At 36.7% G+C, this 26,593-nt stretch overlaps 2 protein-coding genes across 2 annotated transcripts; both read right to left on the bottom strand.

Moving 5' to 3' along the window:
* Positions 1–3,757: 3,757 nt before the first annotated feature.
* LOC149029369 (ABC transporter C family member 3-like) lies at positions 3,758–11,939 on the bottom strand. Its single transcript, XM_089150670.1, is given in 11 exon segments — positions 3,758–3,858; positions 3,970–4,174; positions 4,176–4,210; positions 4,368–4,431; positions 4,847–5,152; positions 5,738–5,946; positions 6,064–6,358; positions 8,294–8,458; positions 8,567–9,217; positions 9,304–9,390; positions 9,552–11,939. Coding segments are annotated over 11 exon segments (4,485 nt in total). The 5' UTR covers positions 11,919–11,939.
* Positions 11,940–22,820: 10,881 nt separating this feature from the next.
* On the bottom strand, positions 22,821–23,942 carry LOC149029368 (uncharacterized). Its single transcript, XM_089143182.1, has 4 exons — positions 23,589–23,942; positions 23,322–23,544; positions 23,018–23,217; positions 22,821–22,952 (listed from the first exon to the last, which is right to left on the bottom strand). The coding sequence occupies exons 1-4, from the start codon at positions 23,940–23,942 to the stop codon at positions 22,821–22,823; spliced, it is 909 nt and encodes a 302-aa protein (XP_088999308.1).
* Between the last annotated feature and the right edge of the window lie 2,651 nt (positions 23,943–26,593).

Raw genomic sequence — 26,593 nt, 5'->3', positions numbered from 1 at the left:
AACCAAACAATGCATATGGTAGGTATGGATTTGGCACAGTAGCAAGGTTAGGATTAGGTGGGATTTCACAGTCATAATCTAAGTCATCCTTAAGACGGATTTCTTGAGTGAGTAACATTCCAAAGTCAACAAAAATGACAAGGAAGCCATGAGTTGTTACAGAAGTAACAAAGGCCGAATAATTAAAGCCCAATCCATTGAGAACATGAAGACAAATATCATCATTTGAAACAGTCTTACTAGCAGTTGCAAGTTGTTCAGTAGTATGCTTAATATGAAGAAGGTAGTCATGGATTGTACTGTTACCTCGTTTCATATTTTGTAACTGACGACGAAGTTGCATGATCTTCATTGTAGAGGGTGTTGCATAAGTGTTTTCAAGATGAAACCAAACTGCTCTAGTAGTAGAATATCCAACAGTTTGAGCATGAACGGATTTTATGAGCGAGACAATAAGCCAACATATGAGAAGTTGGTCTTGACGAATCCATGAATTATAGGCAGGATTCGGTTTGCATATAGGGATGGAGTCTTCTTCAATGACTGTAGTTGTAGGAGGACATATGGAGAAGCCATCCACAAGAGAAAATAAATCATAAGTCTTCAAGAGAGGAACAAATTGCAACCTCCATAGTAAGTAGTTGTTGTCCGTGAGCTTGATTGTCAGTAGATTGTTGAGGGAGGGAAGCGAAGCACAGGGGAAGAAAGAACGTGGTGCTCTGATGCCATGTTGAAAATGTAGAAGAGAAGGTAGTTGAAGAGAGAGAGAGAGAGAGAGAGAGAGAGAGAGAGAGAGACATTGACACTAGGATTTATGTGGTTCGGTTATATTCAACCTATGTCCACGGAAGAGTTTCGGATGTTTTCACCATTGTAAAGTGTTGTGTACATGGCTTCCTTATATAGAAATAGACTCCTTGTTTATCCTTGTTTTAGGATTCTTGTAGTTGCAATCTTCTAGAACCCTAAGTTATAGTGTTTGGATTTACATGAAGATAGGTGTTTTAGATTACATAAAATATTGACCAAGGTTTTGTAGCAATTGTAATCTTTATCAAACTCTTCTTTGGGTTGGCTAAGAGTCTTTGTGAGTACCAATTGTGGAGTCATTCTTGGATGTATTAGCTAGTGTTTGATTAGCTCTGGAACTTCTAGCAATTGTATAACTCTTAGAAGCAACCCTAGCTGCATAAACTTGAGATGGAGTGGCAGCTAGGGTTTTGGTTGATTTTCCAAAAATATGCTTAATACTTTTCAATAATTTTGGTAATTTAAGTCATACTACAACAAGAGGCTTTAAATTTCAAAAAAGAAATCTATATTTTACCCAAAAAAGGTGTAAAGGATTACCTAACTAGATTTTCTTTAGATTTCAAGCTGTCATTTTTATGCTAAAAGATAGAATTTTACTAAATTGTTCAGAAACTTGATAGACATAAAAAGCAAGTTAAAAAGAGGCTCTTATTTATTCTTCATATGGTTTAAGCAGCAATGTGTAATACAACTATGAGAACTAGATGACATTCAAATCTTAAGGTTAGTAGCTTACTCTCAACCTAAAGCTTTTGTCCATACAACTCCATTCTCATTGATCCAATGGCAAACTTCAATTTGGCTTGGGCCGAAACCGAGCAACTTGAAAGCAAGATGATTTGGATTCCAATTTGATGTGTCATAATGGCATGCCATGATGGCATGGTTCACTTTCTTCCTAGCTTGTATATCAACTACATATATTTTTACTTTATGTAAGACATGACAATAATAAACTTGAAATGGGAATGGAACGCTATGACATAGGGCAGGTGATTCAGAAATATTCCCATATATGAGTTTCACACCTCCAATTGTGACATTCTCATAAGAACCTTCGATGCTTTCAGTACTCCATATGTGTACATAACGTCCTAGTTCCTTGACAACAAAATCAACAAGATCCTCCATGGAAGTCAGACAAGTTCTCTTCTCACCTTGAATGTGGGTCTTCCCACATACGTTGAGGGTGAGTTGGATATATTCATTAATTTTTGATTCATCTTCCACCCTAAAAAGTTTTTTCAATTCTTCTATTTGGGCAAAGGAAAATGGGATTCTTGAAGCCAATGACCGTGGCAAAAACGATCTATATGAAATTGGGTCCCTTAAGTCAGGGATAGACATGAAACGTCCCTCTTGCACAATTGACTTTCGGAAATATGGCAACCCCCCTTGACTGACTACTGACAGGGGTGCTTCAATAGGAAAATCGTATACCAGTTTATTTTCGTTCCATTGGGCTATCGGTGGCATGGTTGTGTTGTTTGCATACTTTACCAGGTCGTTTGTAGAACAAGCAATATTAGTTTGTTTACAGAATGACTGCAAGTGGGAAGTCAATTCATTTTTTTCCATAAGTTTCATAAATACTGCTTCTTGATGGGCACTTAATGGAGAAGCTTTTGCAGCTAACCAGTGTGGAGGGTGTGGAAGACCAATATGCTTTTCCCAATAATGTAAGAAGGCATTTTCAGCTTGAGAATCCTAGAGAGAAGATAACAACCAAATAAGAAAGACACAACATGAACAAACAATAACCAACTTTAATCGAATCAGATTCTTATAGAAAAAAATTGAAATGAATAGATAGATAACAGAAGATAATTTTCCTTACACTTGAGTACAATATAATCAGAAGTCCAAGCAGCTGAAAAGGATTTTTCATGCTGAAACTGAAATAGAGAATGGAACAAATTGGTGTTTGGCGTTTGGAGAAAGCACTTTGGCTTGTTTCATGAGAAGGTGTTTGAATTTATATACAAGGAAATATCCGTACTATAAAAAATTTTAGAAGAAGGTAAACTCATAAATTCCCTAGATAAAAATTCTCATGTAATTTCCTGATGTTCCTCATGAGTCTCATACGAGCTGTTTGGCTCATATCTTCGCACTCATATGTCTTTGTACTAATTTTCACTTAGTTCGATTACCGGGTTGGATATATATATATATATATAATTTTTGTGTCTGAGGGTCATCCGGGCCAGCTTGCAAGTACCTTTACCTTACCGGGTTGGATATTGCTTGGTTTGCTGTCAACCAAACCTATCATACATTCAAAAACCTGCCAGATAAATATTAGTTTGACCTGATCTGGATTTTTTCAATCAATTTTTACCAGTTTCAGCTAGGTTGTGACAATCTTAATGCCACCTAATGTCTGTTTATTGATGGAGAAGATTTGGAAAAGGTAAAGAAAGGGGTGGAAACCTGTATTTGCATATGTATATTTTCCATAACTACCACAAATGTGATTGTTTGGTTAGGTGGGAAGCAAAACTTTTGGACTACCTAATTTAAATGACTTTTATTTCTATCAGATTTTTTGTGAAGATCTACAGCCATACAATTTTGAGGTCAGGGTAACCCAAATGGTTGGCTTAAGGAAAAATTCAAATGAATTGCCATTTTAGGAACTAACTTTGACACTTCCGCAGCAAACGCACTTCCATGGAAGGACAATTTTGTGAGGAGCAATTTGATCATATCTAGATTGGTATGAAAACATTAGGCATTGAAAAGATAATATAAATGACTTCTAAAGAAATTTTGGCTTATCAAAAATCCCTTCAGCCATGGTTGAATTAGACAGTTCTTCTAATTATTAATAAAGTCTGATCCTTTTATTCAAAAAAAAGGTTGGACACTATAGTTTCATTTCCTGCGTAACATACTTACAACTCACCATTTAAAGTTACATATACCTATAGCCTTTCAAAGATTAAGATCCCCATTTTCGAGTATACTCTCTAACAAGCTTCGCAAATGATGTGGACTTGATCTCTAACAATTTGGATGGAGAATCATACTCTAATATAAGACCTGCTTAATACAAGAAACATGTAATTTGATTAGGCAATCACTTGAGATGATAATATATAACCAAACTTAACCCATTTTTGTGGTGTACTGATTACTAGTCTATGCACTAACCATTATCGAGTAGGAGAACCTTATCAATATGAAGAATTGATGTTATCCTATGCGCAATTGTGATGACAGTAGACCCTAAGAAGTGTTGGCTAAGGGTTTGTTGAATTAAATAGTCAGTCGCAGCATCTACTGATGCAGTAGCTTCATCAAGTACTAACACTTTGCTCCTCTTGAGTAATACCCGTCCCAAGCAAACTAGTTGCCTTTTGACCGATGCTCCAATTCTCTCCATTCTCAGTCACTATAGAAACCACAATTGAAAAATGAATTATCTATTTTTGACCTTATTTCACTAGTAGAAGTTGAATTATACATAACACAACAATAACTTGATTTACGTGTGGGATTATGAATGCTATAGGAAAAGTCGGCATAGAGTGAATACTTGAAGAATTTACCTGAAGAATCCAGCTTTTCTACCTTATTTCTAACTTCATCACCAAGTTGGCATCCATCTAAAGCCTTGAGACAGCAAAAATCCAATGTCAACTAAATTGACTTTACATGATTATTCAAGATGACATAGAATTGATTACTATAGATGAAATAACCAGAAGATGGAATAAGAAAGCAAAGGATACAGGTGGAAATGGAAAACAAGGTAGTAAAGCAATATATTCCCTGGTCCAATTAAAAAGGATTTATTATTTGAAACTTAGGGATAAATTTGATCCGATGCATCTAAAATTGGATTTATTTAAAAAAAAAAAAAAAAAATATACAAACAGGAAAAAGGAATTTGAAATACATGTCCTAATCGATCAGTCAAATACACATGCATTTTTCGTGTGCAAAACGTCAATAACTAGCTAGATGTGTCCATCACAACAGTATCATTGATTGAATTATCAAGTAGAAATTAAAAGAAATACCTTACCTCCCAAATTTGTTCATCAGTGTAATCTCCTAGCGGGTCTATATTGTTTCTTAGAGTTCCTTCAAACATTACTGGATCTTGTGGGATAATACTCAATCTTGACCGCAAATTATGAAGACCAATTGTGAAAATATTAGTATCATCTATCAAAATTTGACCAGCTGTAGGCTCAAGCATGTGGAAGAGAGCCTGTATGAGAGTTGATTTACCACTTCCTGTGCGCCCAACAATACCAATCTTGAACCCTCCAGGAAAAGTGCATGTCAAATCTCGTAAAACAAAAGGAAGATGTGGAGCATATCGAACCTACACAGATATACATAATCAAATAAAGAAGCCTGACAAAAATCTATAAAAGCAAGAACAATATTCAAATATTACACTCTAAAGGGGTTGTATGGTAAGGAAGCTATTTCCGTTTCCTTGTTTTTGGGTAAAAAATAGCTTTTCATGTCTCTATGCATTTTCATTGTTTCTCACTGTTTCTTTATGCTGAATGCATGTATGATTAAACAATAATAAAGACGTTTTCAGAACAAAATAAATAAATGAAACTAGGAAGAAACTTTGAGTTCTTAGAATTTCAAAATAGGATGTCATGTTTTGATATAAAAAGACAATAATGACCCTCTGTCTTAAGAGAAACAATTTTTTTTATTGTTGCTTTTGGTGTGGGCTCAAAATTATGTCAAAGCACAAGAGAAACACAAGAAAAAGACCAGATTACACATGCATGTTTTGGGCTGTTTTTGTATTCCAAAAATGCAAATAGAACACAAGAAACAAGAAACAAGAATGTTACCATATAACCCCTAAAAGATATGTTTCACAAGACAAGGAAATAAATGAGGAGATGATAAAGACTTGAAGAATCTAGATTCGAGAGATTACTTGTAGACCAACAATATCAATTCTTCCTTTTGATGGCCATTCATGACTTGGTTTATTTTCTTCTACTAGAAGAGGGGCTTCACTGGGGATGCAAGTGTATTGCAATATTCTTTCAACAGATATGATATTATTCTCAAGACCGCAAAGATCCCATATGACCCCATGCATACTAAAACCAAGCCCATATGTGATTGCTAATCCAACAAGACCTTCAAGAAAGGGGACCAAAAAAAGAATTAAATTAAAAACACATGCTTTCATGTGAAGAAAAAGTCATAGTTGCTCTTAAGTGGTGATTTGGTAAAATCTCAAGTTCAATTGTATACCAGGATTGAGTACTCCCTTTGGCATTAAGATCAATAAAACCAAAAAAAGAGCATATGTGATAGATGCTAGGATATCCATGCGGAAGCATAACCACTCTATTGCACCAGAAAAATAAAATTTAGGTCGGATATACCCATCCACTAGCTTGAGATTTGTCTCCATAAACCTCTCTTCTTGATCGAAACATCTAATTGTTGATGAACCCAAACTAGATTCAACAAAATGTTGTATAATTGGAGCTTGACATATTCTAGCCAATCGTGATAGTTCTCGCGCTACAGATATGTAATATTGCTACAAAACAAAGTTCATATAAAGGAATTAATTAGGTACACATGCATATTAAATTGTGTGTGTGTGAAATGATTTAGAAAAAAATTATGAGGGACATCTTAAAACAAGTTCTTTACATATTTTATATTGGTAGTTCATACTATCCCCTTACTATAGCTTTATATTTTTTTATATTTTTCGTGAGAATGTACTATAGCTTAATTACTACCTTATCCACTATAGTTTTTGAAATTTACTAATCCAATATTAGTCTTTGCTTGAATTTACTAATGCCCACTACTGTTAAGCTTTGTTACCTAATGAATGATGCGGCATCTCTTCTACCCAAAAAAAATGGTAAATATTACTTACCACCCCTCTTAGCTGAACAAATAGCACTTAGACCCCCTTTTAGTTGGATAATGTCACTTACCTCTCCTCTTACCTAACAAATATATCAAACACCTTCCCTCTATTAACTTTCTCAGTTAAATTTAACTTTGGCCATTAAATATTTTTAATTTAAACCCTAAAGTAGCGTAGTCAACCTAGCAGTTAAAATACTAAATTATCCTCAATTAAAATAATTGTTAAAAATCAAAATATCATAGTTAAAACCCAAATTATCTTTAAGTATTAAACCCCAACATAACCTTTTTTTTTTTTTATCAAACACGTACTACTTGATATCAAAATGCAATTTAAATTGAGACATATTGACCCAAAACACCCTTAATTAACTTTGATTCTTTAATTTAAACGTTAAAAAAAATCATCTTCTTAATTTAAATTGCATTTTGATATCAAGTAGTACGTATTTGATAAAATTTTTAAAAAAAAAGAAAAAAAAAAAAAGGTATGTTGGGGTTTTAATAATTAAAGATAATTTGGGTTTTAATTATGGTATTTTGGCTTTCAATAATTATTCTAATTGAGAGTAATTTAGTATTTTAATTGCTTGGGTGATTAAGGTAATTTAATATTTAAACTAAAATATGTTTTTAGCCAAGGGCAGTTTGGGGTTTTAGAAAAATATTTAACAATAAAAGTTAAATTTAACCGAGAAAGTTAACAGATGGGAGATGTTTAATATATATTTGATAGGTAAATGGGGAAGTAAGTGACATTATCCAACTAAGAGGAGGTCTAAGTGCTATTTGTTAAGCTAAGAGGGGAAGTGATATTTACCCAAAACAAATGAGAAAATAATGCAGCATCTTTGTATTTTTCAAAACCCCAAAATAACCCTAGGGTTCGTTACTATTTATTCATCTCATTCTCATTAGGATCCAACATTTGAAATCCAAAATGACAAGAATATGAGGGCAAAAATTTTGATATATACCACTCAATGCCCAAATGTTACTACCACTCCTAAATTTAAATAATGGGAATAATTATTAAATCCCCATCTTTGTTGAAAAAAGTAATAATTTATGTTGTTCTAGTAGTCTATTATTTTTAAAGTTAACTTACATTCTTAATGTTTTTTATTTAATAAAGTTGCTTAGTTATTATTTGCCTTTAATATAAACTTCAACCATTTTTTTTTGTTTCCGTTAGAGATATATACATCAACCAAAGGAATGGAATCTACCAAAAGAGTGATAAGCCATATTATTCATTGCACTTTACACTTTTATAAAATTGAGTTAGATTTATTAACAAAAAAAAAAAAAAAAGGGTTTTTTTTTTGGCAAACATTCTTTTTAGTAATCAAATAACTATGATTAGAAAAATAAATTTCTTATAAATTCAAGTAGTCCCATAAGGTTTAAATCACCACTCTCAAACTCATGAAAGCATGCAACCATCAATAAGTCAATTATATTGTAGATGAAATAAATTATGAATCCAATAGTTAGAAATAAAAATATAACATGTTAAATCATAAAAAGTAGGGTTAAGCTTGGTTGAAATTTCAATCATAAGAAATTGAAGTAACTAGAAAATTACCTGATACCAAATGCATGTCACGGTCATTGGGATAAAAACCATCAGCATTTGCCATGCAACTTGTGACATTACTGTAATAGCTCCCAAAAATCCTATGATTGAGATAAGAAATTCTTCAAATTTATGAGGAATAGTACTATCGACTGCACTTTGATCAACTGATATCTGCATATTAAAGTTTAGTTTATCTTAAAATTTAAATTAACTAACATATATAGTTATCCAATAGAATCCTCATTTGAATATCAAGAGTAATTAATAATATTTACTTACTCGATTTAGAATCCTTCCATTAGGAGTTGAATCAAAAAATGATAGAGGAGCACGAAAAATGCACGTATGCATTTTGTTGAAGAGCATAGTAGCTGTCTTGTATCCAATGGTTACGATGAGCATAGATCGTATAAATGTGCAAAGAGAGCCTCCAAGGATTAAACCAATATAGATAAATATAAAAACAGATCCTCCATTATGAGGCTTTATATTCACTGAATCAGAAATAGCACCCACTATCCAATAATTGCTTACTATTATAAGAAGTTCAGAAAGAATTTGCGCCAATGCTACCAATGGTATGAAAATTCCTTTATATACAGCCGTACCATACTTCCAATAAATTAAAGAACTGACTCCACCTTTTTCTCTCTTTTCTTCCTGTATAAGCTGTGTTTTTGCCCCAACCAATTTTTCAGTCATAGAGTTTTTGAGTTCTCTTTCCTCATCATCTTTAGTCAACTTCTTACTACACAACATACTTCCATCTTTTATTTTGTTGATCTGATAATCCGAAGTAGTCTCATATTCAACAAAGTTAAGTTCTGACAATGCTTTTTTATGTGCGCCTACTAATTCCATAAGATCAGTGCCTGAATGAAGAATTTCATCATACTTTCCTATTTGAGTAATCTTTCCATCTCTCATCACCTATCAAGAAAGAAGAAAAAAATTAAAAACAGTTTACTACAAATAAGGTTGAAGTACTTGAAGAAAAGAATGCACAATGTTCTTACTAGGATAAGATCTGCAGAAGATAAAAACTCTATTTGGTGGGTGACATAAATTACTGTCTTTGGACCCAATATGCCTAGCAAACATTCCTGTATAAAAGCTTAAATATTCACATTTAGAACTAAAATGGAAATTTTAGTTATTTAAAGAACTACAGAGATATGCATATTAATTTAGAATAGTTTTCATGATTATAAATACAATCAAATGTAGGTTTTAGGCAAAAGTATACATTGAATAAATAACTAACCTTGAATAAATGAGTCCCTGTATGAGCATCGACGGCACTAAAAGGATCATCAAGTAGATAAATGTCAGCATCATGGTACAAAGCACGTGCAATCTGGATTCTTTGTTTTTGTCCACCACTCAAATTGATCCCTCTTTCACCTACAATAGTTTGATCCCCAAATGCACATAATTCTAGGTCTTTTCCCAATGAACATGCTTCAATGATCATCTCATACCTTTCCTTGTCTAGCTCCTTTCCAAACAATATATTGTCTACTATCTTACCACTCTGTATCCAAGGTGACTGTGTAACATAAGCCTTTTTCCCTTGCAACTTAATAGCTCCAGATACTTTTGGAATTTCTCCCAATATGCATGAAAGTAGGCTTGATTTGCCTGACCCAACAGACCCACAAACAGTGACTTTCATACCATGTTTCACTTGAAAATTAAGATCTTTTAATGTGAGATTAGGAGAGTGAAGATCCCAAGAGAAATTCCCATTGACTATTTCAATTGCAACTTTGGCACTATCACCTGGAAGCTCTTGTACAATATTTTGATGAAGATCATCCAAACGAAGGAATGAGATTATTCTATCAAGGGAGACTTTACTTTGAACTACCATGGAGATTGTGTCTGGGAAAGTTTTAATTGGAATCTGCAACTTATCAAATGTTGCAAGTGCAGTTAGAATTTTTCCTGGATCTAATTGAATTCCCATGGGCTCGCAAAACCCAAAAGTAATCATGGATACAAATAAGGGAGTAGACGAGTAGACAAAGGCAATCATAGCTGATGTATAAAGTAACTTCTTTAACCATTTCATTTCAAAGTTCCTAAGATTGACTATCCTAGCCAAGAATTTCATCTCCCAAGCTTGAAGCTTGAGAATCCTCATATTTCTTAAAGCCTCAGATGTCACTTTCATCCTTCGGTCCTTTGCACCCATTAATTTTCCTTGAATTTTCTCTTGTAGTTTTCCTAATGGGACATTTGCTAACATCAAAATCACAGTAGCAACAAAAGCAATTAGTGAAGCAAGCCCAAAGCTCTTGTACAAAATCAACAATGCTAAAACAAGCTGGACAGGCACCCTCCATATATTGTGCAAATACCAACTAAAAAGTCCAATCCTCTCAACGTCAATAGTCATCAAATTAATGTTACCTCCACTAGTGTGACCTTGCTTTGATTGGCTTGAAAGCCGAAGATTCTTTTCATAGACCATCGCGAATAAGGCACTACGTGCCCTATTTCCCATCTTCCTCAATTGAAACTGCAAGTGTCTCTCTGAGATGAACCTTAAGAGTTTTGAGATAAAGAAAATGAAGACTAGCATATAGCCTTTGTAATTTAGTTGGTGAGAACTGCTTAGATATTGAAAGAAAGCATCTATTAGGTATGGTCCAACATAGGAAGCCAATGTGCATATGATGGATAACAAAGCCGTTAATAGAATTTCTCTCCAAGTCAAGAAAATCAATGCCTTCATCAGCTTGAGTGAGCTTACCTGGTGGTTGTTACCACTATCATTGTCATCCAATTCAATCTTCTTTCTAAAATATGAAAAGACCACATTGGCACTATCACAACTAGCAAGTTGAGGAACATCTTCAGGATCCAATGTTTTTTTGTACCCAAGTGTAACCAAAGGACCCATCCAAGCAAATGTAAAAATACTAAGAAAATTGGCATTTGCATAACAAGTCACACCCTCTCCAACGGCACTTGATCCTTGTCTGTCTTCACTGTTGTTTTGATTGGAACTCCTTTTCAGGAAAGGCTCCAATAAATCTCCATCTTCTTGTCCTTTCTTGCACATCCCAATGTAACAAATTGATCCTCCAGCAATAATGGATACAACATCGGAGACCCATTCAAGAATTGATATAGGCATATGTTTCAAATACAAACCAAGATGTATTACAAAAGAGGAGCAAGAAATTAGGAAGTGCAAGACCCACCAAATCCTTAGTACAATAGGGAACTTGTGCTCACTTGAATCAGAAAATTGGATGTGCAAGTAACCAGAGATCATAAACCATGTAAGTGTTCTAAGCATGAAATCCAGTTGGACTATATGTTGAAGAGAAAACCAACCAAATCCATGCCCAAAACGGTAGTATAAGACGCATAAGATTAGATCACATAAAGACAAACTCATGCAACATACCAAAGCTGCCCAATAGTATGAAAAATTTGTACTCTTCAGCGTTGATTTATTTCCAAAGTTAGGAATTGTGAATCTCTTGCAGGCTGAAGAAACTGGTAGAACTAATAACACAATCAGGTGTGAAGAAGCAGAAAACCCATGCAGCAAATTGGTTCCAGAAGACTGTAAAAAAACATGCATATAATTTTTTGATCCCTCAAAAGCATCCATGCTTCAGATTTTCTTTTGTTTTATTTTAGCATTCGAGAGTTGGTTTAGATTGGTCCTTTACAATTGAAATATATCAGTTTTTACCATATTTCGATTGGATGCAGGCCCATTTTCATGACCTTTTGTGTTTCAGCACCCTTAGATTTAGTTGACCTGTTAAGGAAGAGAGAGAAAAATAAATTGTAAATTTAGCCTGAGTTCAATTGAAGACATCAGTAGTTCTATCAAAAGAAAAATGTAAAACATCAATAGAGAGAATAAAATCTTGAAAAAAATTAATAGATATTTTGAGAATTTATAAATTGAAGAAAGATGCAAGGTTTAATAGATATTAGGGAGATATTACCCTTCTCATTGTTCAATATTAGGCTAATTAAATCATCTCAAAAAACACAATACCATTTAAAACCATTTAGAGTTTTTTAAAGCTGCAAACCATTCAAAACTGAAACTATTTACACCAAATCATTCTATATAACAGCCTTAAGAGGGGATATGTCAGTGGTTCTCTTCAAGTTCTTTAAGTGGGTTTAATTTCCTATGTTCTTCTGAACTTTAAGAGAGAGAGAAAGAGAGAGAGATGCACCTTTCATCAAAAGCTTCAAACGTTCTCTCCTTCAACTAACCAAATTAAACTTGTCTCCTTGCACCTGTGCTTGTAGGGTACGTTAAAGATGGGAAGCTGGGCCTTTTCTGAGTTACCAAGGATTTGAGGACAGCGGTCTTCCTGTTTCTCAGAAGTCGGAAGCTATGAGGTGCAGATCATCAGGAACTTGCGTACTTCCTGATAAACAGGAAATACTGGTGGTTTAATTTTCCTTAGCAAAGCACGTGCCTCCTGAGAACAGAAAAGATTGCAAGACATGGATTCTTTGTTAGCTCTTTGATTTGAGTCCGAATCACCTCTCCGACGGGGAGTGCTTGCCCGATGGCCCATGTTAGAGTGTAGCACATGTGTATAGTTTTTCATATATTGTACAGCTGTCATATTCTATAAATATGAGATTATATATGAGATCAAGGATTTCAGTCATTTAATATGGTATCATCACCGAAGGTTCGCTCCTGAGGTCTTTTATCCCTGCTCTCCTGCGCTCCTTTTCTCTCTCTCTTATCTTCTTGATTCTTTACTCGATTCTTTGGTCTTTCTTACCCTAAATGGGCTCTGATTCTGTTACATCTGCTTCTGCTCCATCCATGGCTGCTCCATTCATGGCATCTCCATCTGGTTTTTCTTCTCCATCAACAAGTTTTCCCAATATTCATCAATTTCTTTCAATTCGGTTAACTTCTGAGAACTATCTCGTCTGGCAGAGTCAATTTCTACCTCTGCTTCGATGCTCTGGCATGATGGGTTTGATTGATGGTACTAACCCTAGACCTTCACCAATTTTGAATCCTGATTCGGCTTCACCAACCGCAAATCCTGAATTCCTAACTTGGCAGTATCAAGATCAACTTCTTCTTAGTTGGATTTTGTCGAGCCTCATGGAACCTGTTCACCCGCAAGTCGTTGGTCTTCGCACCGCTGCTGAGGTCTGGGCTGCGTTGTCATCGGCGTTTGCTTCGTCTTCTCAGGCGAGAGTTATGCAGCTGCGTATGCAACTACATCATGTTAAAAAGGGTTCTGATTCCATGGTTGACTATTTGCTAAAACTCAAGAAGATTTCTGATGCTCTTGCTCTCGCATCACAGCCGGTTTTCGATTCAGATCTGATCCTGTTCATTCTTGGTGGTTTGAGCTCTGAGTATCAGGCGTTCGTCACCTCTGTCACTACTCGTGACAATCAGATCAAGATTTCTGATCTGTATGGTCTTCTATATTGTGAAGAGATGCGCTTTTCCTCTGTTTTGCAAGATCTTACAAATGTTACTGCTCAAGTGGCGACTACCTCTACTTCTCGTCTGTCTCGCGGTGGTTCTGCTTCCCATTCTTTCAACTCTCGATTTTCTAATGGCCGTTTTGGTGGTCGGTTTGCGTCCTCTGGTGGGCATCATGGAGTCCTAGTTCTTCCCTGTTTTGTCAAATCTGCGATCATCCCGGTCATAATGCAAAATCTTGCTTTCATCTTCAACGCTATGCTTTGAGCTCTGCTTCAGGTTCTACTTCATCTTGGAACTCTCCTCGAGCTAATATTGCTACTGCAAATTGTGGTGTTATGAAGATTCGGGTGCTTCTCATCACATCACTTCTGAGTTGAGTGCTCTCAGTTCTCCGGCAGAGTATCTTGGTCCTGATTCTGTTTGTCTTGGTGATGGTTCAGGTCTGTCCATCTCTCATACTGGCTCTTCATCATTCTCTGTTAATGATCATAGTTTTCACCTTGATAATGTTCTTCATGTGCCTACTGCTGCTCATAACTTGTTGTCTATACATCGGTTTGCTTGTGATAATGATGTTGTGATTGAATTTGGTGCATGTGGTGTTGTTATTCAAGATCGGTGCTCGGGCCTGGCCCTTCTCAGAGGTCTTGCTGATAATGGCATTTATAAACTCCCAGTGATGTTGCATGCTAATTCTGTTACAACTTTTTCTAGTCTCTGTGTTTCTTCTGATGTTTGGCATTTTCGTCTAGGCCATGCTAGTTTTCCCACTGTGACTCGTTTAATAAATCAATGTCATCTACCATCTTCTGGTTCTCGCACCTCTTCTGGTTTGCTCTGCTGTCCACTAGGTAAACACACTGATTACCTTTTCATTCTTGCTCCACTACTACTACTACTCCTCTACAATTAGTTTACTCTGACTTGTGGGGGCCTTCCTCTGTTCTCTCCACTAAAGGCCATCGTTATTATGTTTCCTTTGCGGATGATTTTACCCGATTCACATGGCTTTACACCATTGCTAAAAAGTTTGATGCTCATTAGGTTTTCAAATCTTTAAATCTCTTGCTGAAAACCAATTTTCTTGCTCTCTTAAAAGTTTTCAATCTGACTGGGGTGGGGAATTTAGGAGCTTCACTACTTTTCTACAATCTTGTGGTATTATTCATCGTTTGTCATGTCCTCACACATTTGAACAAAATGGTCGTGTCGAACGTAAACATCGTCATATTGTAGAAATGGGTCTTTCTTTACTTGCTCATTCTAGTTTGCCATTGAAATTCTGGTCTGAGGCTTTTTCTACTGTTGTCTTCATTATTAATCGCCTGCCTACAACTACTTTAAATTCTGACACTCCTTTTCATAAACTTTTTAATAGACATCCTGATTATACCTTTCTTAAAGTGTTTGGATGTCGTTGCTTTCCATTCTTAAGACCTTTAATTTCATAAACACAAACTTGATTTTAGGTCTTATGCATCTGTCTTTCTCGGCTATAGTCCTAAACATCATGGGTATAAATGTTTGCCTTTATCAACTAGAAAGGTTGTCATTTCTCGTCATGTTATTTTTGATGAATCTTCTTTTCCATTTCATTCAATGCCTTCTCTTGTTTCCACTTCTTCCCTATCTCAATCTCCTTTATATGTTTCTTGTCCTTCTTTACCTGCACATATGGTTTTAAACTCAGTTTCTCATCCTTGCTCATCTGTTGTTCATTCTTCACATGGGAGTCCTCATAATGCACCACATATACTGCAAGACATTTCTGAAGCATCAGCTCCTGCACCCACTGATAAGTTGATTTCATGCATATTATTTTATACGATTAATTTAATATATTTCCATGTGTTTACAATTGTTTTATATCAATTTACCCTAATATGATATGAAAATGAATATGTTGCACCCTTTCCTTTTATTTATATAACATTGGTGATTTTATATATTTCTTAACAAATTCTAATTAAGATTTATTACTTTTACGTGTAGGAAATTATCAATCAAATCTGGGTATTATTGCAAGAGTCCTACCTCAAATCAAAAACATAGAGAGAATGAGTCCTTGCATGCTTCTATGTTTTATTTCTTATTTAGGATTTGATCAAAGAAGAGAAAAGAGGAAGAATAATCCAATTCAAATAAGGAAGACAGAAAAATCCCGTTTTTGAGTGTCTCTGTCCAGTTTTGATCAAGATCTTCATCGGATGGTCATCTGGTGTCCGATCAAGCCGATTTGTGGAGGAGAGCTTCATGACTTCTTGGTCTTATAATCCAACGGTGGGATTATGTATTGGAGATCTCTAAGTTAGTCTGATTTGTACATCAAAACACTCCTTGGTTAAGTCGGATAAGAATTCTGAGTTTGATTCAAACTCTGAGTTTAATTAATCTATAAAAGGAGAGCAAACTCCAGGAAGAAAAGAGGCCGTTATTGAGAGCTTTGGAACACTAGAGAGAACCTTCTTGGAGCTTTGGAGGAGCGGAAAGGTCGAACGAGAAGACGTTGGATGGCTTTGGAGATCTGAAGCTTAGGAATAAGTTTTTCTTGATCTTCTTTCAATGTTCTTGAACTCCTCTGTAATGTTTTTAATTTCGAGTATAAACTAATTTAGTTTTTCTAGGGATCAGATGTAGCCTATCTTTGAATTCCCACTCTTGAATTCATCAATATAATTTTGAATATTGTTTCCTTTGATTGAGTTTTTACTTTTATTCTTCATGCTTTTGATTAATTGGCCACTAATCAACTGATTTGTTAATCATAATGAACTGAAAGGGGATTTATGTGTTTAGTTCATTGGAGTAAAAGCCATGAATTACATGTAGGATAGAGATATGCTTACATGGTTTGTGTAGTTGTTACATGGGAATTCTATATCAGTTGTTGTAACCCACATAGAAATATAGTGGGTTAGCAATTGAGGGAATTTCTATTAGTACTCGAGAGAGACTAATAGATAGGGAAGGGAATCTCAACTATCAATCAGGAAAATATTTCTCAAATTATAAAGAGGGATAGAAGGGTGGGAATGCTTAGTTATGGTGAAATCTAACCCCTAGGTTTTTAGTTATTAATAAATCTCAATTTAAATTTTAATTTGCATTATAATATAGAATAATTATCTTCCTTATTATTTGTTCAAATAAAATTGGTATAATTAATTTGGTACTTAATCTATAGTCCTCGAGGGATCGATCTTTTATCATTATATTACTTGTTACGACAGCGTGCGTTGTTATTTTTCACAACACCCACTGTTATGCATTATTGACTCACATTCTCTGGGCGAAGTCTCAAAGATTGTTGTTCATGCTTCTAGTCTATTGCCAGAAGACTCCTCACATTCTACTTCAACTTGTATGAATGACCTTTCAGCAGTTGATGTTCCTGAAAATTATGAAGTTGCTTTGGATTCTCTGCCTGCAAATTATGAAGTTGTTGTTCCTACAAAGGATGTTTCAGAAGCTGCTGTTCCTACCACTTCTAAAGCTGATTCGGGTCATCTGCCTGAAAATTCTGCAGTTGTTGTTTCTACATGTGATCCTCTTTTAGTTTCTTCAAATGGATCTAATACTAATGGCGGTCTTGTTGCTTCTGCTCCATCCCAGCTGCATACATCTGCAGACAACACTCAGTTCACATATGGGCCTACTAATGAAGTTTTAAATGTTGGGCTTATTGGACATCCTACTGTTTTTGTTAACGGGCCTCTTCTTTTGGTCATATTTATGTAACTAAAACAGGGACTACCTATGAACATTTACCAGGGACTGTTTCAATTAATGAGGTTTTTCATTCAAATAGGCTTGCTGCCAGTTCACATCCTACTGTGATATCCAAACATCCTATGGTGACTTGTTCTATGGATGGGACCCGCATTCCAAAGTACCTAAGAGTTACTATGCTTCTCTGTACCCTGTTTCTCTTGCTCTTCTTACTCATCTCTCATCTGAGGAAGAACCACTTGTTATGGTCAAGCATCTAAATCACTTGTCTGGCGTACTGCCATGGATACTGAATTTAATGCTCTTTTGTCCAATCATACTTGGGTTCTTACCCCTCCACCATTGGATCGTCGCTTAATAGGATGTAAGTGACTTTATCGTGTTAAACGTAAGGCAAATGGGACCATAGAACTAAGGGTGTCGATTCGGTACGGTAACGGTAATTCGATACGGTATGGTACGGTATTGAATTTGAAAACCTCAAACCATAACCGTACCGTACCATATTTATACGGTACGGTATGAAAACGGTATTTTAAAAAACGGTACGGTATGAAAACGGTATAAAATCGGTAAGAAAAAACGGCACGGTGCGGTTTTGTTACGGTATTGTATGGGAACAATATTTCTTTTTATGATTGTTCAAGTATGGAACACGCAAAAAAACACGATGTGAATTGTAAAAAGCATACATCAACAGTGACTTGTACAACCACAGCCAGTGGCCCAGTGCAGCAATTCATAACATCCTTCCCCACTCTCCCTTTCTAAGTACTCTCTGTACTCTGACCCACTGTTCTTCTTCTAATCCAAATAAAATTACCTACTGGAAGTACAATTTCATCAACTAGAAACAGATAAAGAAGAGAAAGACCTATATATAAGTGCTTAAGTTCTCACTTATTAACAAGAAGTGGATCAAGAACAGTGTGGATGGATTGAAGAAGCAGCAGCAAGTAAATGACTGTTGCAATGAAGCCGGCGATAAGAACGGAAGAACTCACAGAATCTTCAATCACTTAGAGCCACAGAGCAATTGATTAAGGAAGAAAGAAAGAAGAAGGAAGAAGTAGGAGGAAGGAAGAAGGAAGAAGGAAGAAGTAGAGAACGAGGAAGTGAGGAACGAACGACGAAACGAGTCTCTGTTCAGTGTTCTCTATCTCTATGACTCTTGTCCTCTGATTCTTCGAAGTGAAGTGTGACTCTCTGAGATAAGGCTAGGGTTTAAACTTTAAAGGGTTAGTAACTTTACGGTATACGGTATAAAATACGGTACGGTAAATGGTAATCGGTAATCGATTTAACGGTACGGTAAATGGTATTTACCGATGGTATGACACTGTATACCGTTACCGTACCGTACCAAATTACCAAATTCGGTTACAGTAAAAACCGTACCGAATTTGAAAACGGTTCGGTACGGTACATTTTTAAACGGTTCAGTACGGTACAGTTTAACGATTTTTTAACCAAATTGACACCCTTACATAGAACGTCACAAGGCTCGTCTAGTAGCTAAAGGATATACACAAGAATACGGGTTGGATTATGATGAAACTTTTAGTCCTGTGGTAAAACCCACTACCTTTCGCATTATTCTTGCCTTAGCTGTCTCTTCCAAATGGCCTATTCGTCAGCTTGATGTCAACAATGCTTTTCTCAATGGTAACCTAACTAAAGAAATCTATATGCACCAACCGCTAGGGTATGTGGACTCTCGATATCCTTCTTATGTTTGCAAACGGCAGAAATCCCTTTATGGCCTCAAACAGGCGCCAAGGGTATGGTTTCAGCGTCTTAGTACTTTTCTTCTCCAACATGGATTTGATGGTTCTAAAACCGATTCCTCATTATTCATTCGGCATCACCCTACCGCAACTTTGTATATCCTTGTTTACATTGATGATATACTCATTACTGGGCCCTCTTCACATGCTATTGATGCTTTACTATCCACTTTGGCATCTGAGTTTGCTCTCAAAGATTTAGGTCCCGCTCGGTGTTTTTTGGGAGTTGAGCTCATTCCTCTCAAAAATGGGATTCTCTTATCACAACAAAAATATATTACTACACTTTTGAACCGAGCTGGCTTATTGGATGCGAAGCCTATTTCCACTCCTATGTCCTCCTCTCTTCACTTCTTAGAATGTCTGCTAGACCAATGACTGATCCCACACTATATCGGAGTTTAGTTGGTGGTCTTCAATATGTTACTCTTACTCGACCTGACTTATCCTATTCTGTGAATAAGCTCTGTCAACTTTTGGCCTCTCCTCAGGAGGTTCATTGGGTAGCTCTTAAAAGATTGATGCGTTACTTGAAGGGTACTCTGTTGTTTGGTCTTCATCTCACTCCATCTTCTTCTACTTCTTTGGCGGCCTACTCTGATGCTGATTGGGCTGGTTGCCCTGTTGATCGAAAATCGCAGAGTGGTTATCTTATTTACTTGGGCTCCAATCTTATTTCTTGGCAATCCAAGAAACAGTCTATTGTTGATCGTTCTAGCACTGAGAGTGAATATCACTGTCCCTCATATAGCTCAGGATAGTAATCCTAGCCACCCCCTATCCTTCCTCTTCTAGGCATTGTAAAGCTCAAGGTCCCTACAATTTTGTGCAGTGGTACCTTCCTTAAGTGGGGACATGGTTTGGTTTATGGTTTCCAACACGTCCTACTCTTCTAGAAGATACTGCATTTTTCGGTGTCAGAGGTCATAATTCCTCTCATTTAGTTTATCTCCTTTTGTGAGGTCAACAACGATGCTCTTGGTAGCCGCCATTAACTAGAGACAATATATATGCAAGGATAAGTTCAATTATTCTAGCATAAAACACAACACAAGCAAAAGAACACCACTCTACTTCACTTTGAGAAGCATAGGATTGCAAAGTCTTTGTGGGAGGCTGTGAAGTTCTGATATTTAGGGACTTCCACCACAAGAGGCCATTAGCTCGAACTCACTTTTGATGGTTACAAGATGTGCCAGGGTCACACCATGAGGCAACACACAACCATAATGTCCAACATGATAAGGGAGTTGAGCGCATGTGGGCGCCAAAAGACTAATGAGGAGCAAGTATTTGCAGTAATCAAGTCACTGCCAAAGACTTAGGAGCACATGAAGATCTTCTTGACTCATGCTGATGATGTCAAGACTTTTGATCAAGCTACCAAGCACCTTGAGCTGGAGGAGGATTGGATGTTGGCTAAAGTACTTGCTATTGAAGTGAGAACTAGTAAGGGTGTAGGCTTTAAGTGCAAGAAAGAAAAAGCTCAACCTCAGCGTCCAAGTAACAGAGGTGGGAACAGAAACAAGAGTGGCTCCAAATGTTCAAGGGGGACTAGTGCTGGCAAGAAGAAAGCATCTTTAATTTGCTTTATTTTTCGAAAGCCTGGTAATTTTACTCGTGATTGCACTGAGCAGGAGGTATGTATTGTGTGTTATACCTCATCTTGTTATGTAACAAGTTCTACTATACTTGTTAAATTAAGTCCTTTTTGGATTGTTGATTTAGGTGCGACAGAACACATAACGAGGAAACGCTTGAGCTTCGTGGAATACCATCGTTTTCCAAGAGGAAGCAAGAGAATAACGATGGGGAACAGCTCGAGTGTGGAGGTTCAAGGTGTTGGCACGTGCAAATTAGTTTTGCGAGGTGGCCGGACGATAATGCTCCATAATGTGCTGTATGCTCTAGACATTCAGTAGAATATCTTGTTTCTATTATTTTTCCTATGAAACATGGTTTTAGAGGTGTATTTGAGAACAATTCTTTGGTTTCGTATTAAGGTGATACAATTTATGGTTATGGTTTTCTTCATAGTGGTTTTATTGTATTGGATACAATTGATTATTTATCTAATTCTAGTAATGCTTTTGTTTGCCAAAATACTGTGTGTATTGATTCTAATATGTGGCATGCTAAACTAGCATATATTGGCTTAGATAGGATGAACAGGTTGGAAAGAGAAGGTCTCGAGCCAAGGTTCACTATCCAATTGTCAACCTGTGAGTCATGTCTAGCAGGAAAAGCAACTAGAAAACCATTCAAAAAGGCTTTGAGAGCCTCTCTTCCTCTATAACTTATTCATTCAGATGTGTGTGGACCCATGAATGTGCATACTAGAAAATGACAAGCTTATTTCATCACATTTATAGATGACTATACACAGTATGGTCACATTTATCTAATTTCTCATAAGTCAGAAGCTCTAGAATGTTTTAAAAAGTTCATGAGTTTAGTTGAGAATCGGTTAGATAAAAGGATTAAAACTCTTAGAATGGATAGAGGTAGAGAGTATCTCTCCGATATGTTCAAAGGGTTATGTGATGAAAAGGGGATATCTAGGCAACTTACTATTCTAGGGACTCCACAGCAAAATAGGGTTGCTGAGGAGAGGAATAGAACCTTGATAGACATGGTGAGGTCCATGATGGCGCATGAAAATCTACCCATCTCTTATTGGGGAGATTCTTTGTTGACTACAGTCTATATCCTCAACATGGTTCCAACCAAAACGGTTCTTTCTACACCATATGAGTTGTGGACTAGAAGGAAGCCAGACTTGAGTTATTTGCGCGCATGGGGATGTGCAGCATATGTTCACTCCACCTCTCACCAATATAGGAAGCTTGGACCCAAAGGAAGAAAGTGTATCTTTGTAAGATATTCTAAACTCTCAAAGGGACATGTCTTCATTGGGCTAGATGCGAGTGAGAGGAAAACGGAACTAGAGTCTAGGGATGCAACATTCTTGGAAAATGATTTTCCATCTCTTGCAGGAGTTAGCAAAGAATCATCAAAATTCTTTAAAATACAAGATAGTGACTTTGTCACTCCAAGGATTCAAATTTTGGATAATGAACCTGGGGTTCATCCAAAAGATCATAGTGGCAGTGGGAGTGCAGATATGCTAGGTCCCTCAGAGGATGAGCAATCTAACATGCCCTTGCGCCGTGGTGAGCCCGGGCTAATTCCTTGTTGACCTTTCGACATAGAGGATGAAGTCTAAAAGCTTTAAAAAATTGAAAAGCTTGCAATGCATCAGATTTCTTTGCCAAAGTATAAACCCATGTAAAGCGAGTGTAATCATCAATGAACAAAACATAGTGACGATGTCCATTAAGAGAAAAAATAGGGGCTGGTCCCCACAAATCCAAATATATAAGCTGTAATGGGGCAGTAGTGATAGAAGAAGAAGTACCAAATTGAAGCTGATGAGCCTTCCCAAGTTGACATGAAGAACAAACACTAACAGCAGGTGTGTGGTTGAGGTAGTAACAGGGAGACTTGCAGTTGTAAGAACACGACGAACAACATTAGCAGCAGCATGTCCCAACTGAGCATGTCAAATGGAAGAAGAAGCTCCAACAGAAGCCAAAGCAACAAAAGCAGTAACAACAGAGTTGTCAGGAACATCAAGCTTATATAGACCTCTTTCAACATGGACTTTGAGCAGCAAAGTCCCCGAGGATTGATCCTTAACATGAAATCGGTCAGCAAAGAACTCAAATATATAGAATTATCCTCAGCAAATTTACTCACAGATAACAGGTTATAAGTCAAATCAGGAACATGAAGCATCTGATTAAGAACAAAGGACTTAGCAAAACATTGAAGAATTGAAGATCCAAAGTGAGCAATTTGCAAATCTGATCCATTACCAATATGCATTGAATTAGGACCAGTGTACTCATAAGGACCATGAATGGCTTGAAGATCAAAAGTCATATGGTGTGTAGCACCTGTATCCGGAAACCAAGACTAAGTAGAGGCCGAAGAATGAGCTTGCGGCATCACTGGAGGACGAGAGCCAGGATATCGCTGATAGTAGGTGCAAGAAAATGACCAAGGCGACCACAAAAATTAAAAACAGGAGCCCTATCAAAGCGAGAAGAACTTCCATGATAACCAGAACCACGATATCTGCCTCTACCACGAGCAAATCTGCAAGGAGATTTGAACGATCGGCCAGAATCAAAGTCTGGAGAAGCCATAGAAATAGTTGCATAAGCAACAAGTTGGGAAACTGCATGAGTAGTAGCAACATTTGTCGCAACATTGGTCAATTCCTGAAGAACAGACAAATTGTGAATCTCCTCACTCAACAACATACCATGAAGATCACGCAACTTGATCGGATTTTCCCTTGTAGTAACAAAGGTAACAAATGAAGCAAATTCAGATCCCAAACCTCCAAGAGTGAAAAGAACAAGTTCATCATCAGAACAGGTTTGCCAGTCAAAGCTAGTTGATCAACAATCTTCTTGAGACGCAGAAGATAGAGCGCCATTGAATCAAATCCTTTATGCAAATTGTGAAGAGAAAGACGAAGTTGCATCACTCTAGCCTGACTATGAGAAACATAAGTCATCTCTAAAGCCTGCCAAACCGCAGCAGAGGAAGACAATCCAACTACCTGAGAATGAATATCCTCAGTCAGAGAAGAGAGAAGCCAGCCTAACACCATCTAATCTTGGCACATCCAAGCTACATATGCCAGATTTGGTTCAGATAAGCCAAAAGAAGAAACCAGATTCTCGGATGGGGCAACAACAGAACTAGTAACAAAGCCTTCAAGGTCAGATCCATGAAGAAGAGGCAAAATTTGAGACCGCCACACTAGGTAATTGGAAGAAGAAATCTTGATGGAAAGAAAATGGTAGATATTAGAGAAGGAAAACATAGATGGAGAGAAAGCAGAAGCCATGACAGTAGAATAGTTGCAGAAACCGTGCAAGAAAACCCCAAGAAAGGCAAGAAAACCCAAAGAAAGAGAAACAAAATGCCCAAGGAATCTTTTGGACTCAATGATACCAGTTAGTATTTCTTAGAAATATCTCTCAAATTGTATATGATTTGAGATCTCACCTTTATTATATATAGCAATTACCGTATGTAAATCATACATTATGATCTTATGATCTTGTCCTCTAGCAATTATAGAATTTACAATTATATCCCTTATCAATGAGCATGAACCGAAGTGTGTTCAGGAAGCTCTTGCAAGGACAAGCTCAAAGGAATGGTTGAAAGCGATAGAGGAAGAGTTGGAGTCGATGAAAGTTAATCATGTCTGGGACTTGGTTGACTTACCATCGGGCCAAAAGGCAATTGGGAACAAGTGGGTTCTCAAGATCAAGAGAAATGTGGATGGATTTATTGAGAGACTCAAGGCTCGTTTAGTGGCTAAGGGCTACACCCAACAAGAGGGTGTTGATTATGAGGAAACTTTTTCCCATGTGGTTAGGTTTGCCTCCATCCACCTCATATTAGTCATTGTTGCTCAGTTGGACTTGGAGCATTATCAGATGGATGTAAAGACTACTTTTCTCAATTGAGAACTTGAGAAAGAGATCTATATAGATCAACCTCAAGGCTTTGAAGCTAATGGACTAGAGCACTAAGTGTGCAAGCTCAAGAAATCCATATATGGCTTAAAGCAAGCATCTAAACAATGGAATGTACGCTTCCACTAAGCTATAATGGAAAATGGTTTTTCCATGCTTGAGGAAGACCATTGTGTTTACACCAAGAAAATTAATGGTAATTATGTCATTCTGACATTGTACGTAGATGACATACTCATGGCTAGCAATAGCAAGGAGCTATTGGAAACCATTAAGAAATGGTTGTCCTCCGTATTTGATATGAAGCACATGGATGAAGCAAGCTATGTGCTTGGTGTCAACATTGTCAAAAATAAGCAAAAGAGATTACTGGGTTTATCTCAAGAGACCTATATTGACAGGGTCTTGATGAGATACCAGATGCACAACTGCAAACCAATAGATACTCCAGTGGAGAAGGGTTTGCATTTGAGCTCTGATATAGGTCTTAAGATTCCAGAGGAAAAAACCAAGATGAAAAGAGTTCCATATTCCAGTGCAATGGGTAGCCTTATGTACGCTATAATGTGTACTAGGCCGAATATTTGTTATGTAGTGGGTTTTGTTAGTCAGTACCAATCAAACTAGGCATAGAGCATTGGAAAGCAGTCAAGAGGATATTGAGATATCTCAGAGGAACGAGTAACGACATGATGTGTTACCAAGGATCGGTTTTGCGATTAGTTGGCTATAGCGATGTCGACTGGGCTAGAAACATTGATTAGAGCAATTCAACCTCTAGATATGCTTTCTTGCTAAATGGCGGGGCCATTTAGTGGTGTAGCAAGAGGCAAACTTGTATATCACTCTTGACCATGGAAGCAAAGTATGTGGCATGCTCAGCTGCGGTTCAAGAGGCTGTTTGGTTGAGGAGATTCCACGACATACTGGATTTGTGATGACATCCGAAGAGCCTACCCTTGTCTTCTGTGATAGTACGACAGCTCTTAGTATTGTCAAGGACCCCGAGTATCATGGGAAGACCAAACATATACAAATAAGATTTCATTTTGTTAGAGACTGTATATCAAGGAAGAAAGTTGTACTTAAGCACATATCTACTAGTTAGATGGTAGTTGACCCTCTTACCAAACCTATAGCTAAGGATGTTTTTATTTCTCATGTAAAATCCTTGGGCTTGCGTAGATTGTGACTTAGTTTTGTATTGAAACTTTCTTATTATTGAATAATATGAGTTCATTCCAGCATTTATTTTTCCACTTTCTATGTGATTGTGTTCTTCTAGCATAAAACGTGATATGTCAATAGGCATGAGAATGACTCACTCACACGAGCATTCACCTTTGGAGAATCTGGATATTAACATTGTATATTGTAGTAGAGACCAAGCTACACATTGTGGAAAAGCATGATGACAAATTCTTCTTAATCTATGATAAACAGATGCATTGTTCCCCATTTAGGTATATTCTGTTTTTTTAGAAGGAAACAGAGTGTGCTTATATTAGATAATTAAACAGGAAGACAATTAATTCCTCATAGGCCTTAGCTATTGGATAACAATAAATAGCATCATTAGTGTGAGATGATTCCCATTTGTTAAAGGAAATTTGGTGGCGGTAATGTCTCCATGATCTATAATTACATTCAAATAAGGGTGCGACAAAGGATTAGTGGAACTTTTCTTCCTTATTAGTGAAATGGGTCGCTAACTATGAAGCACCCCTCCCAATCAGATATCTATCAACTGTAATAGCCTAGTATGCTTTCC

Source organism: Hakea prostrata, chromosome 1 (genome assembly GCF_041222555.1).
Source record: "Hakea prostrata isolate BN-2017 chromosome 1, UWA_Hpros_2, whole genome shotgun sequence".
Lineage (NCBI taxonomy): Eukaryota > Viridiplantae > Streptophyta > Magnoliopsida > Proteales > Proteaceae > Hakea > Hakea prostrata.
Note: the sequence above shows the minus strand (reverse complement) of the source record. Positions and strands in the feature narration are given on the sequence as shown.

Coding starts and splice junctions, on each gene's coding strand:
- LOC149029368 (XM_089143182.1), bottom strand. CDS start 23,942: ATGGTGTTAGGCTGGCTTCTCTCTTCTCTGACTGAGGATATTCATTCT. Junction 23,545..23,588: donor CAAGTTGCGTGATCTTCATG/GTATGTTGTTGA, acceptor TCTGTTCTTCAG/GAATTGACCAATGTTGCGAC. Junction 23,218..23,321: donor TAATTTTTGTGGTCGCCTTG/GTCATTTTCTTG, acceptor TTCCGGATACAG/GTGCTACACACCATATGACT.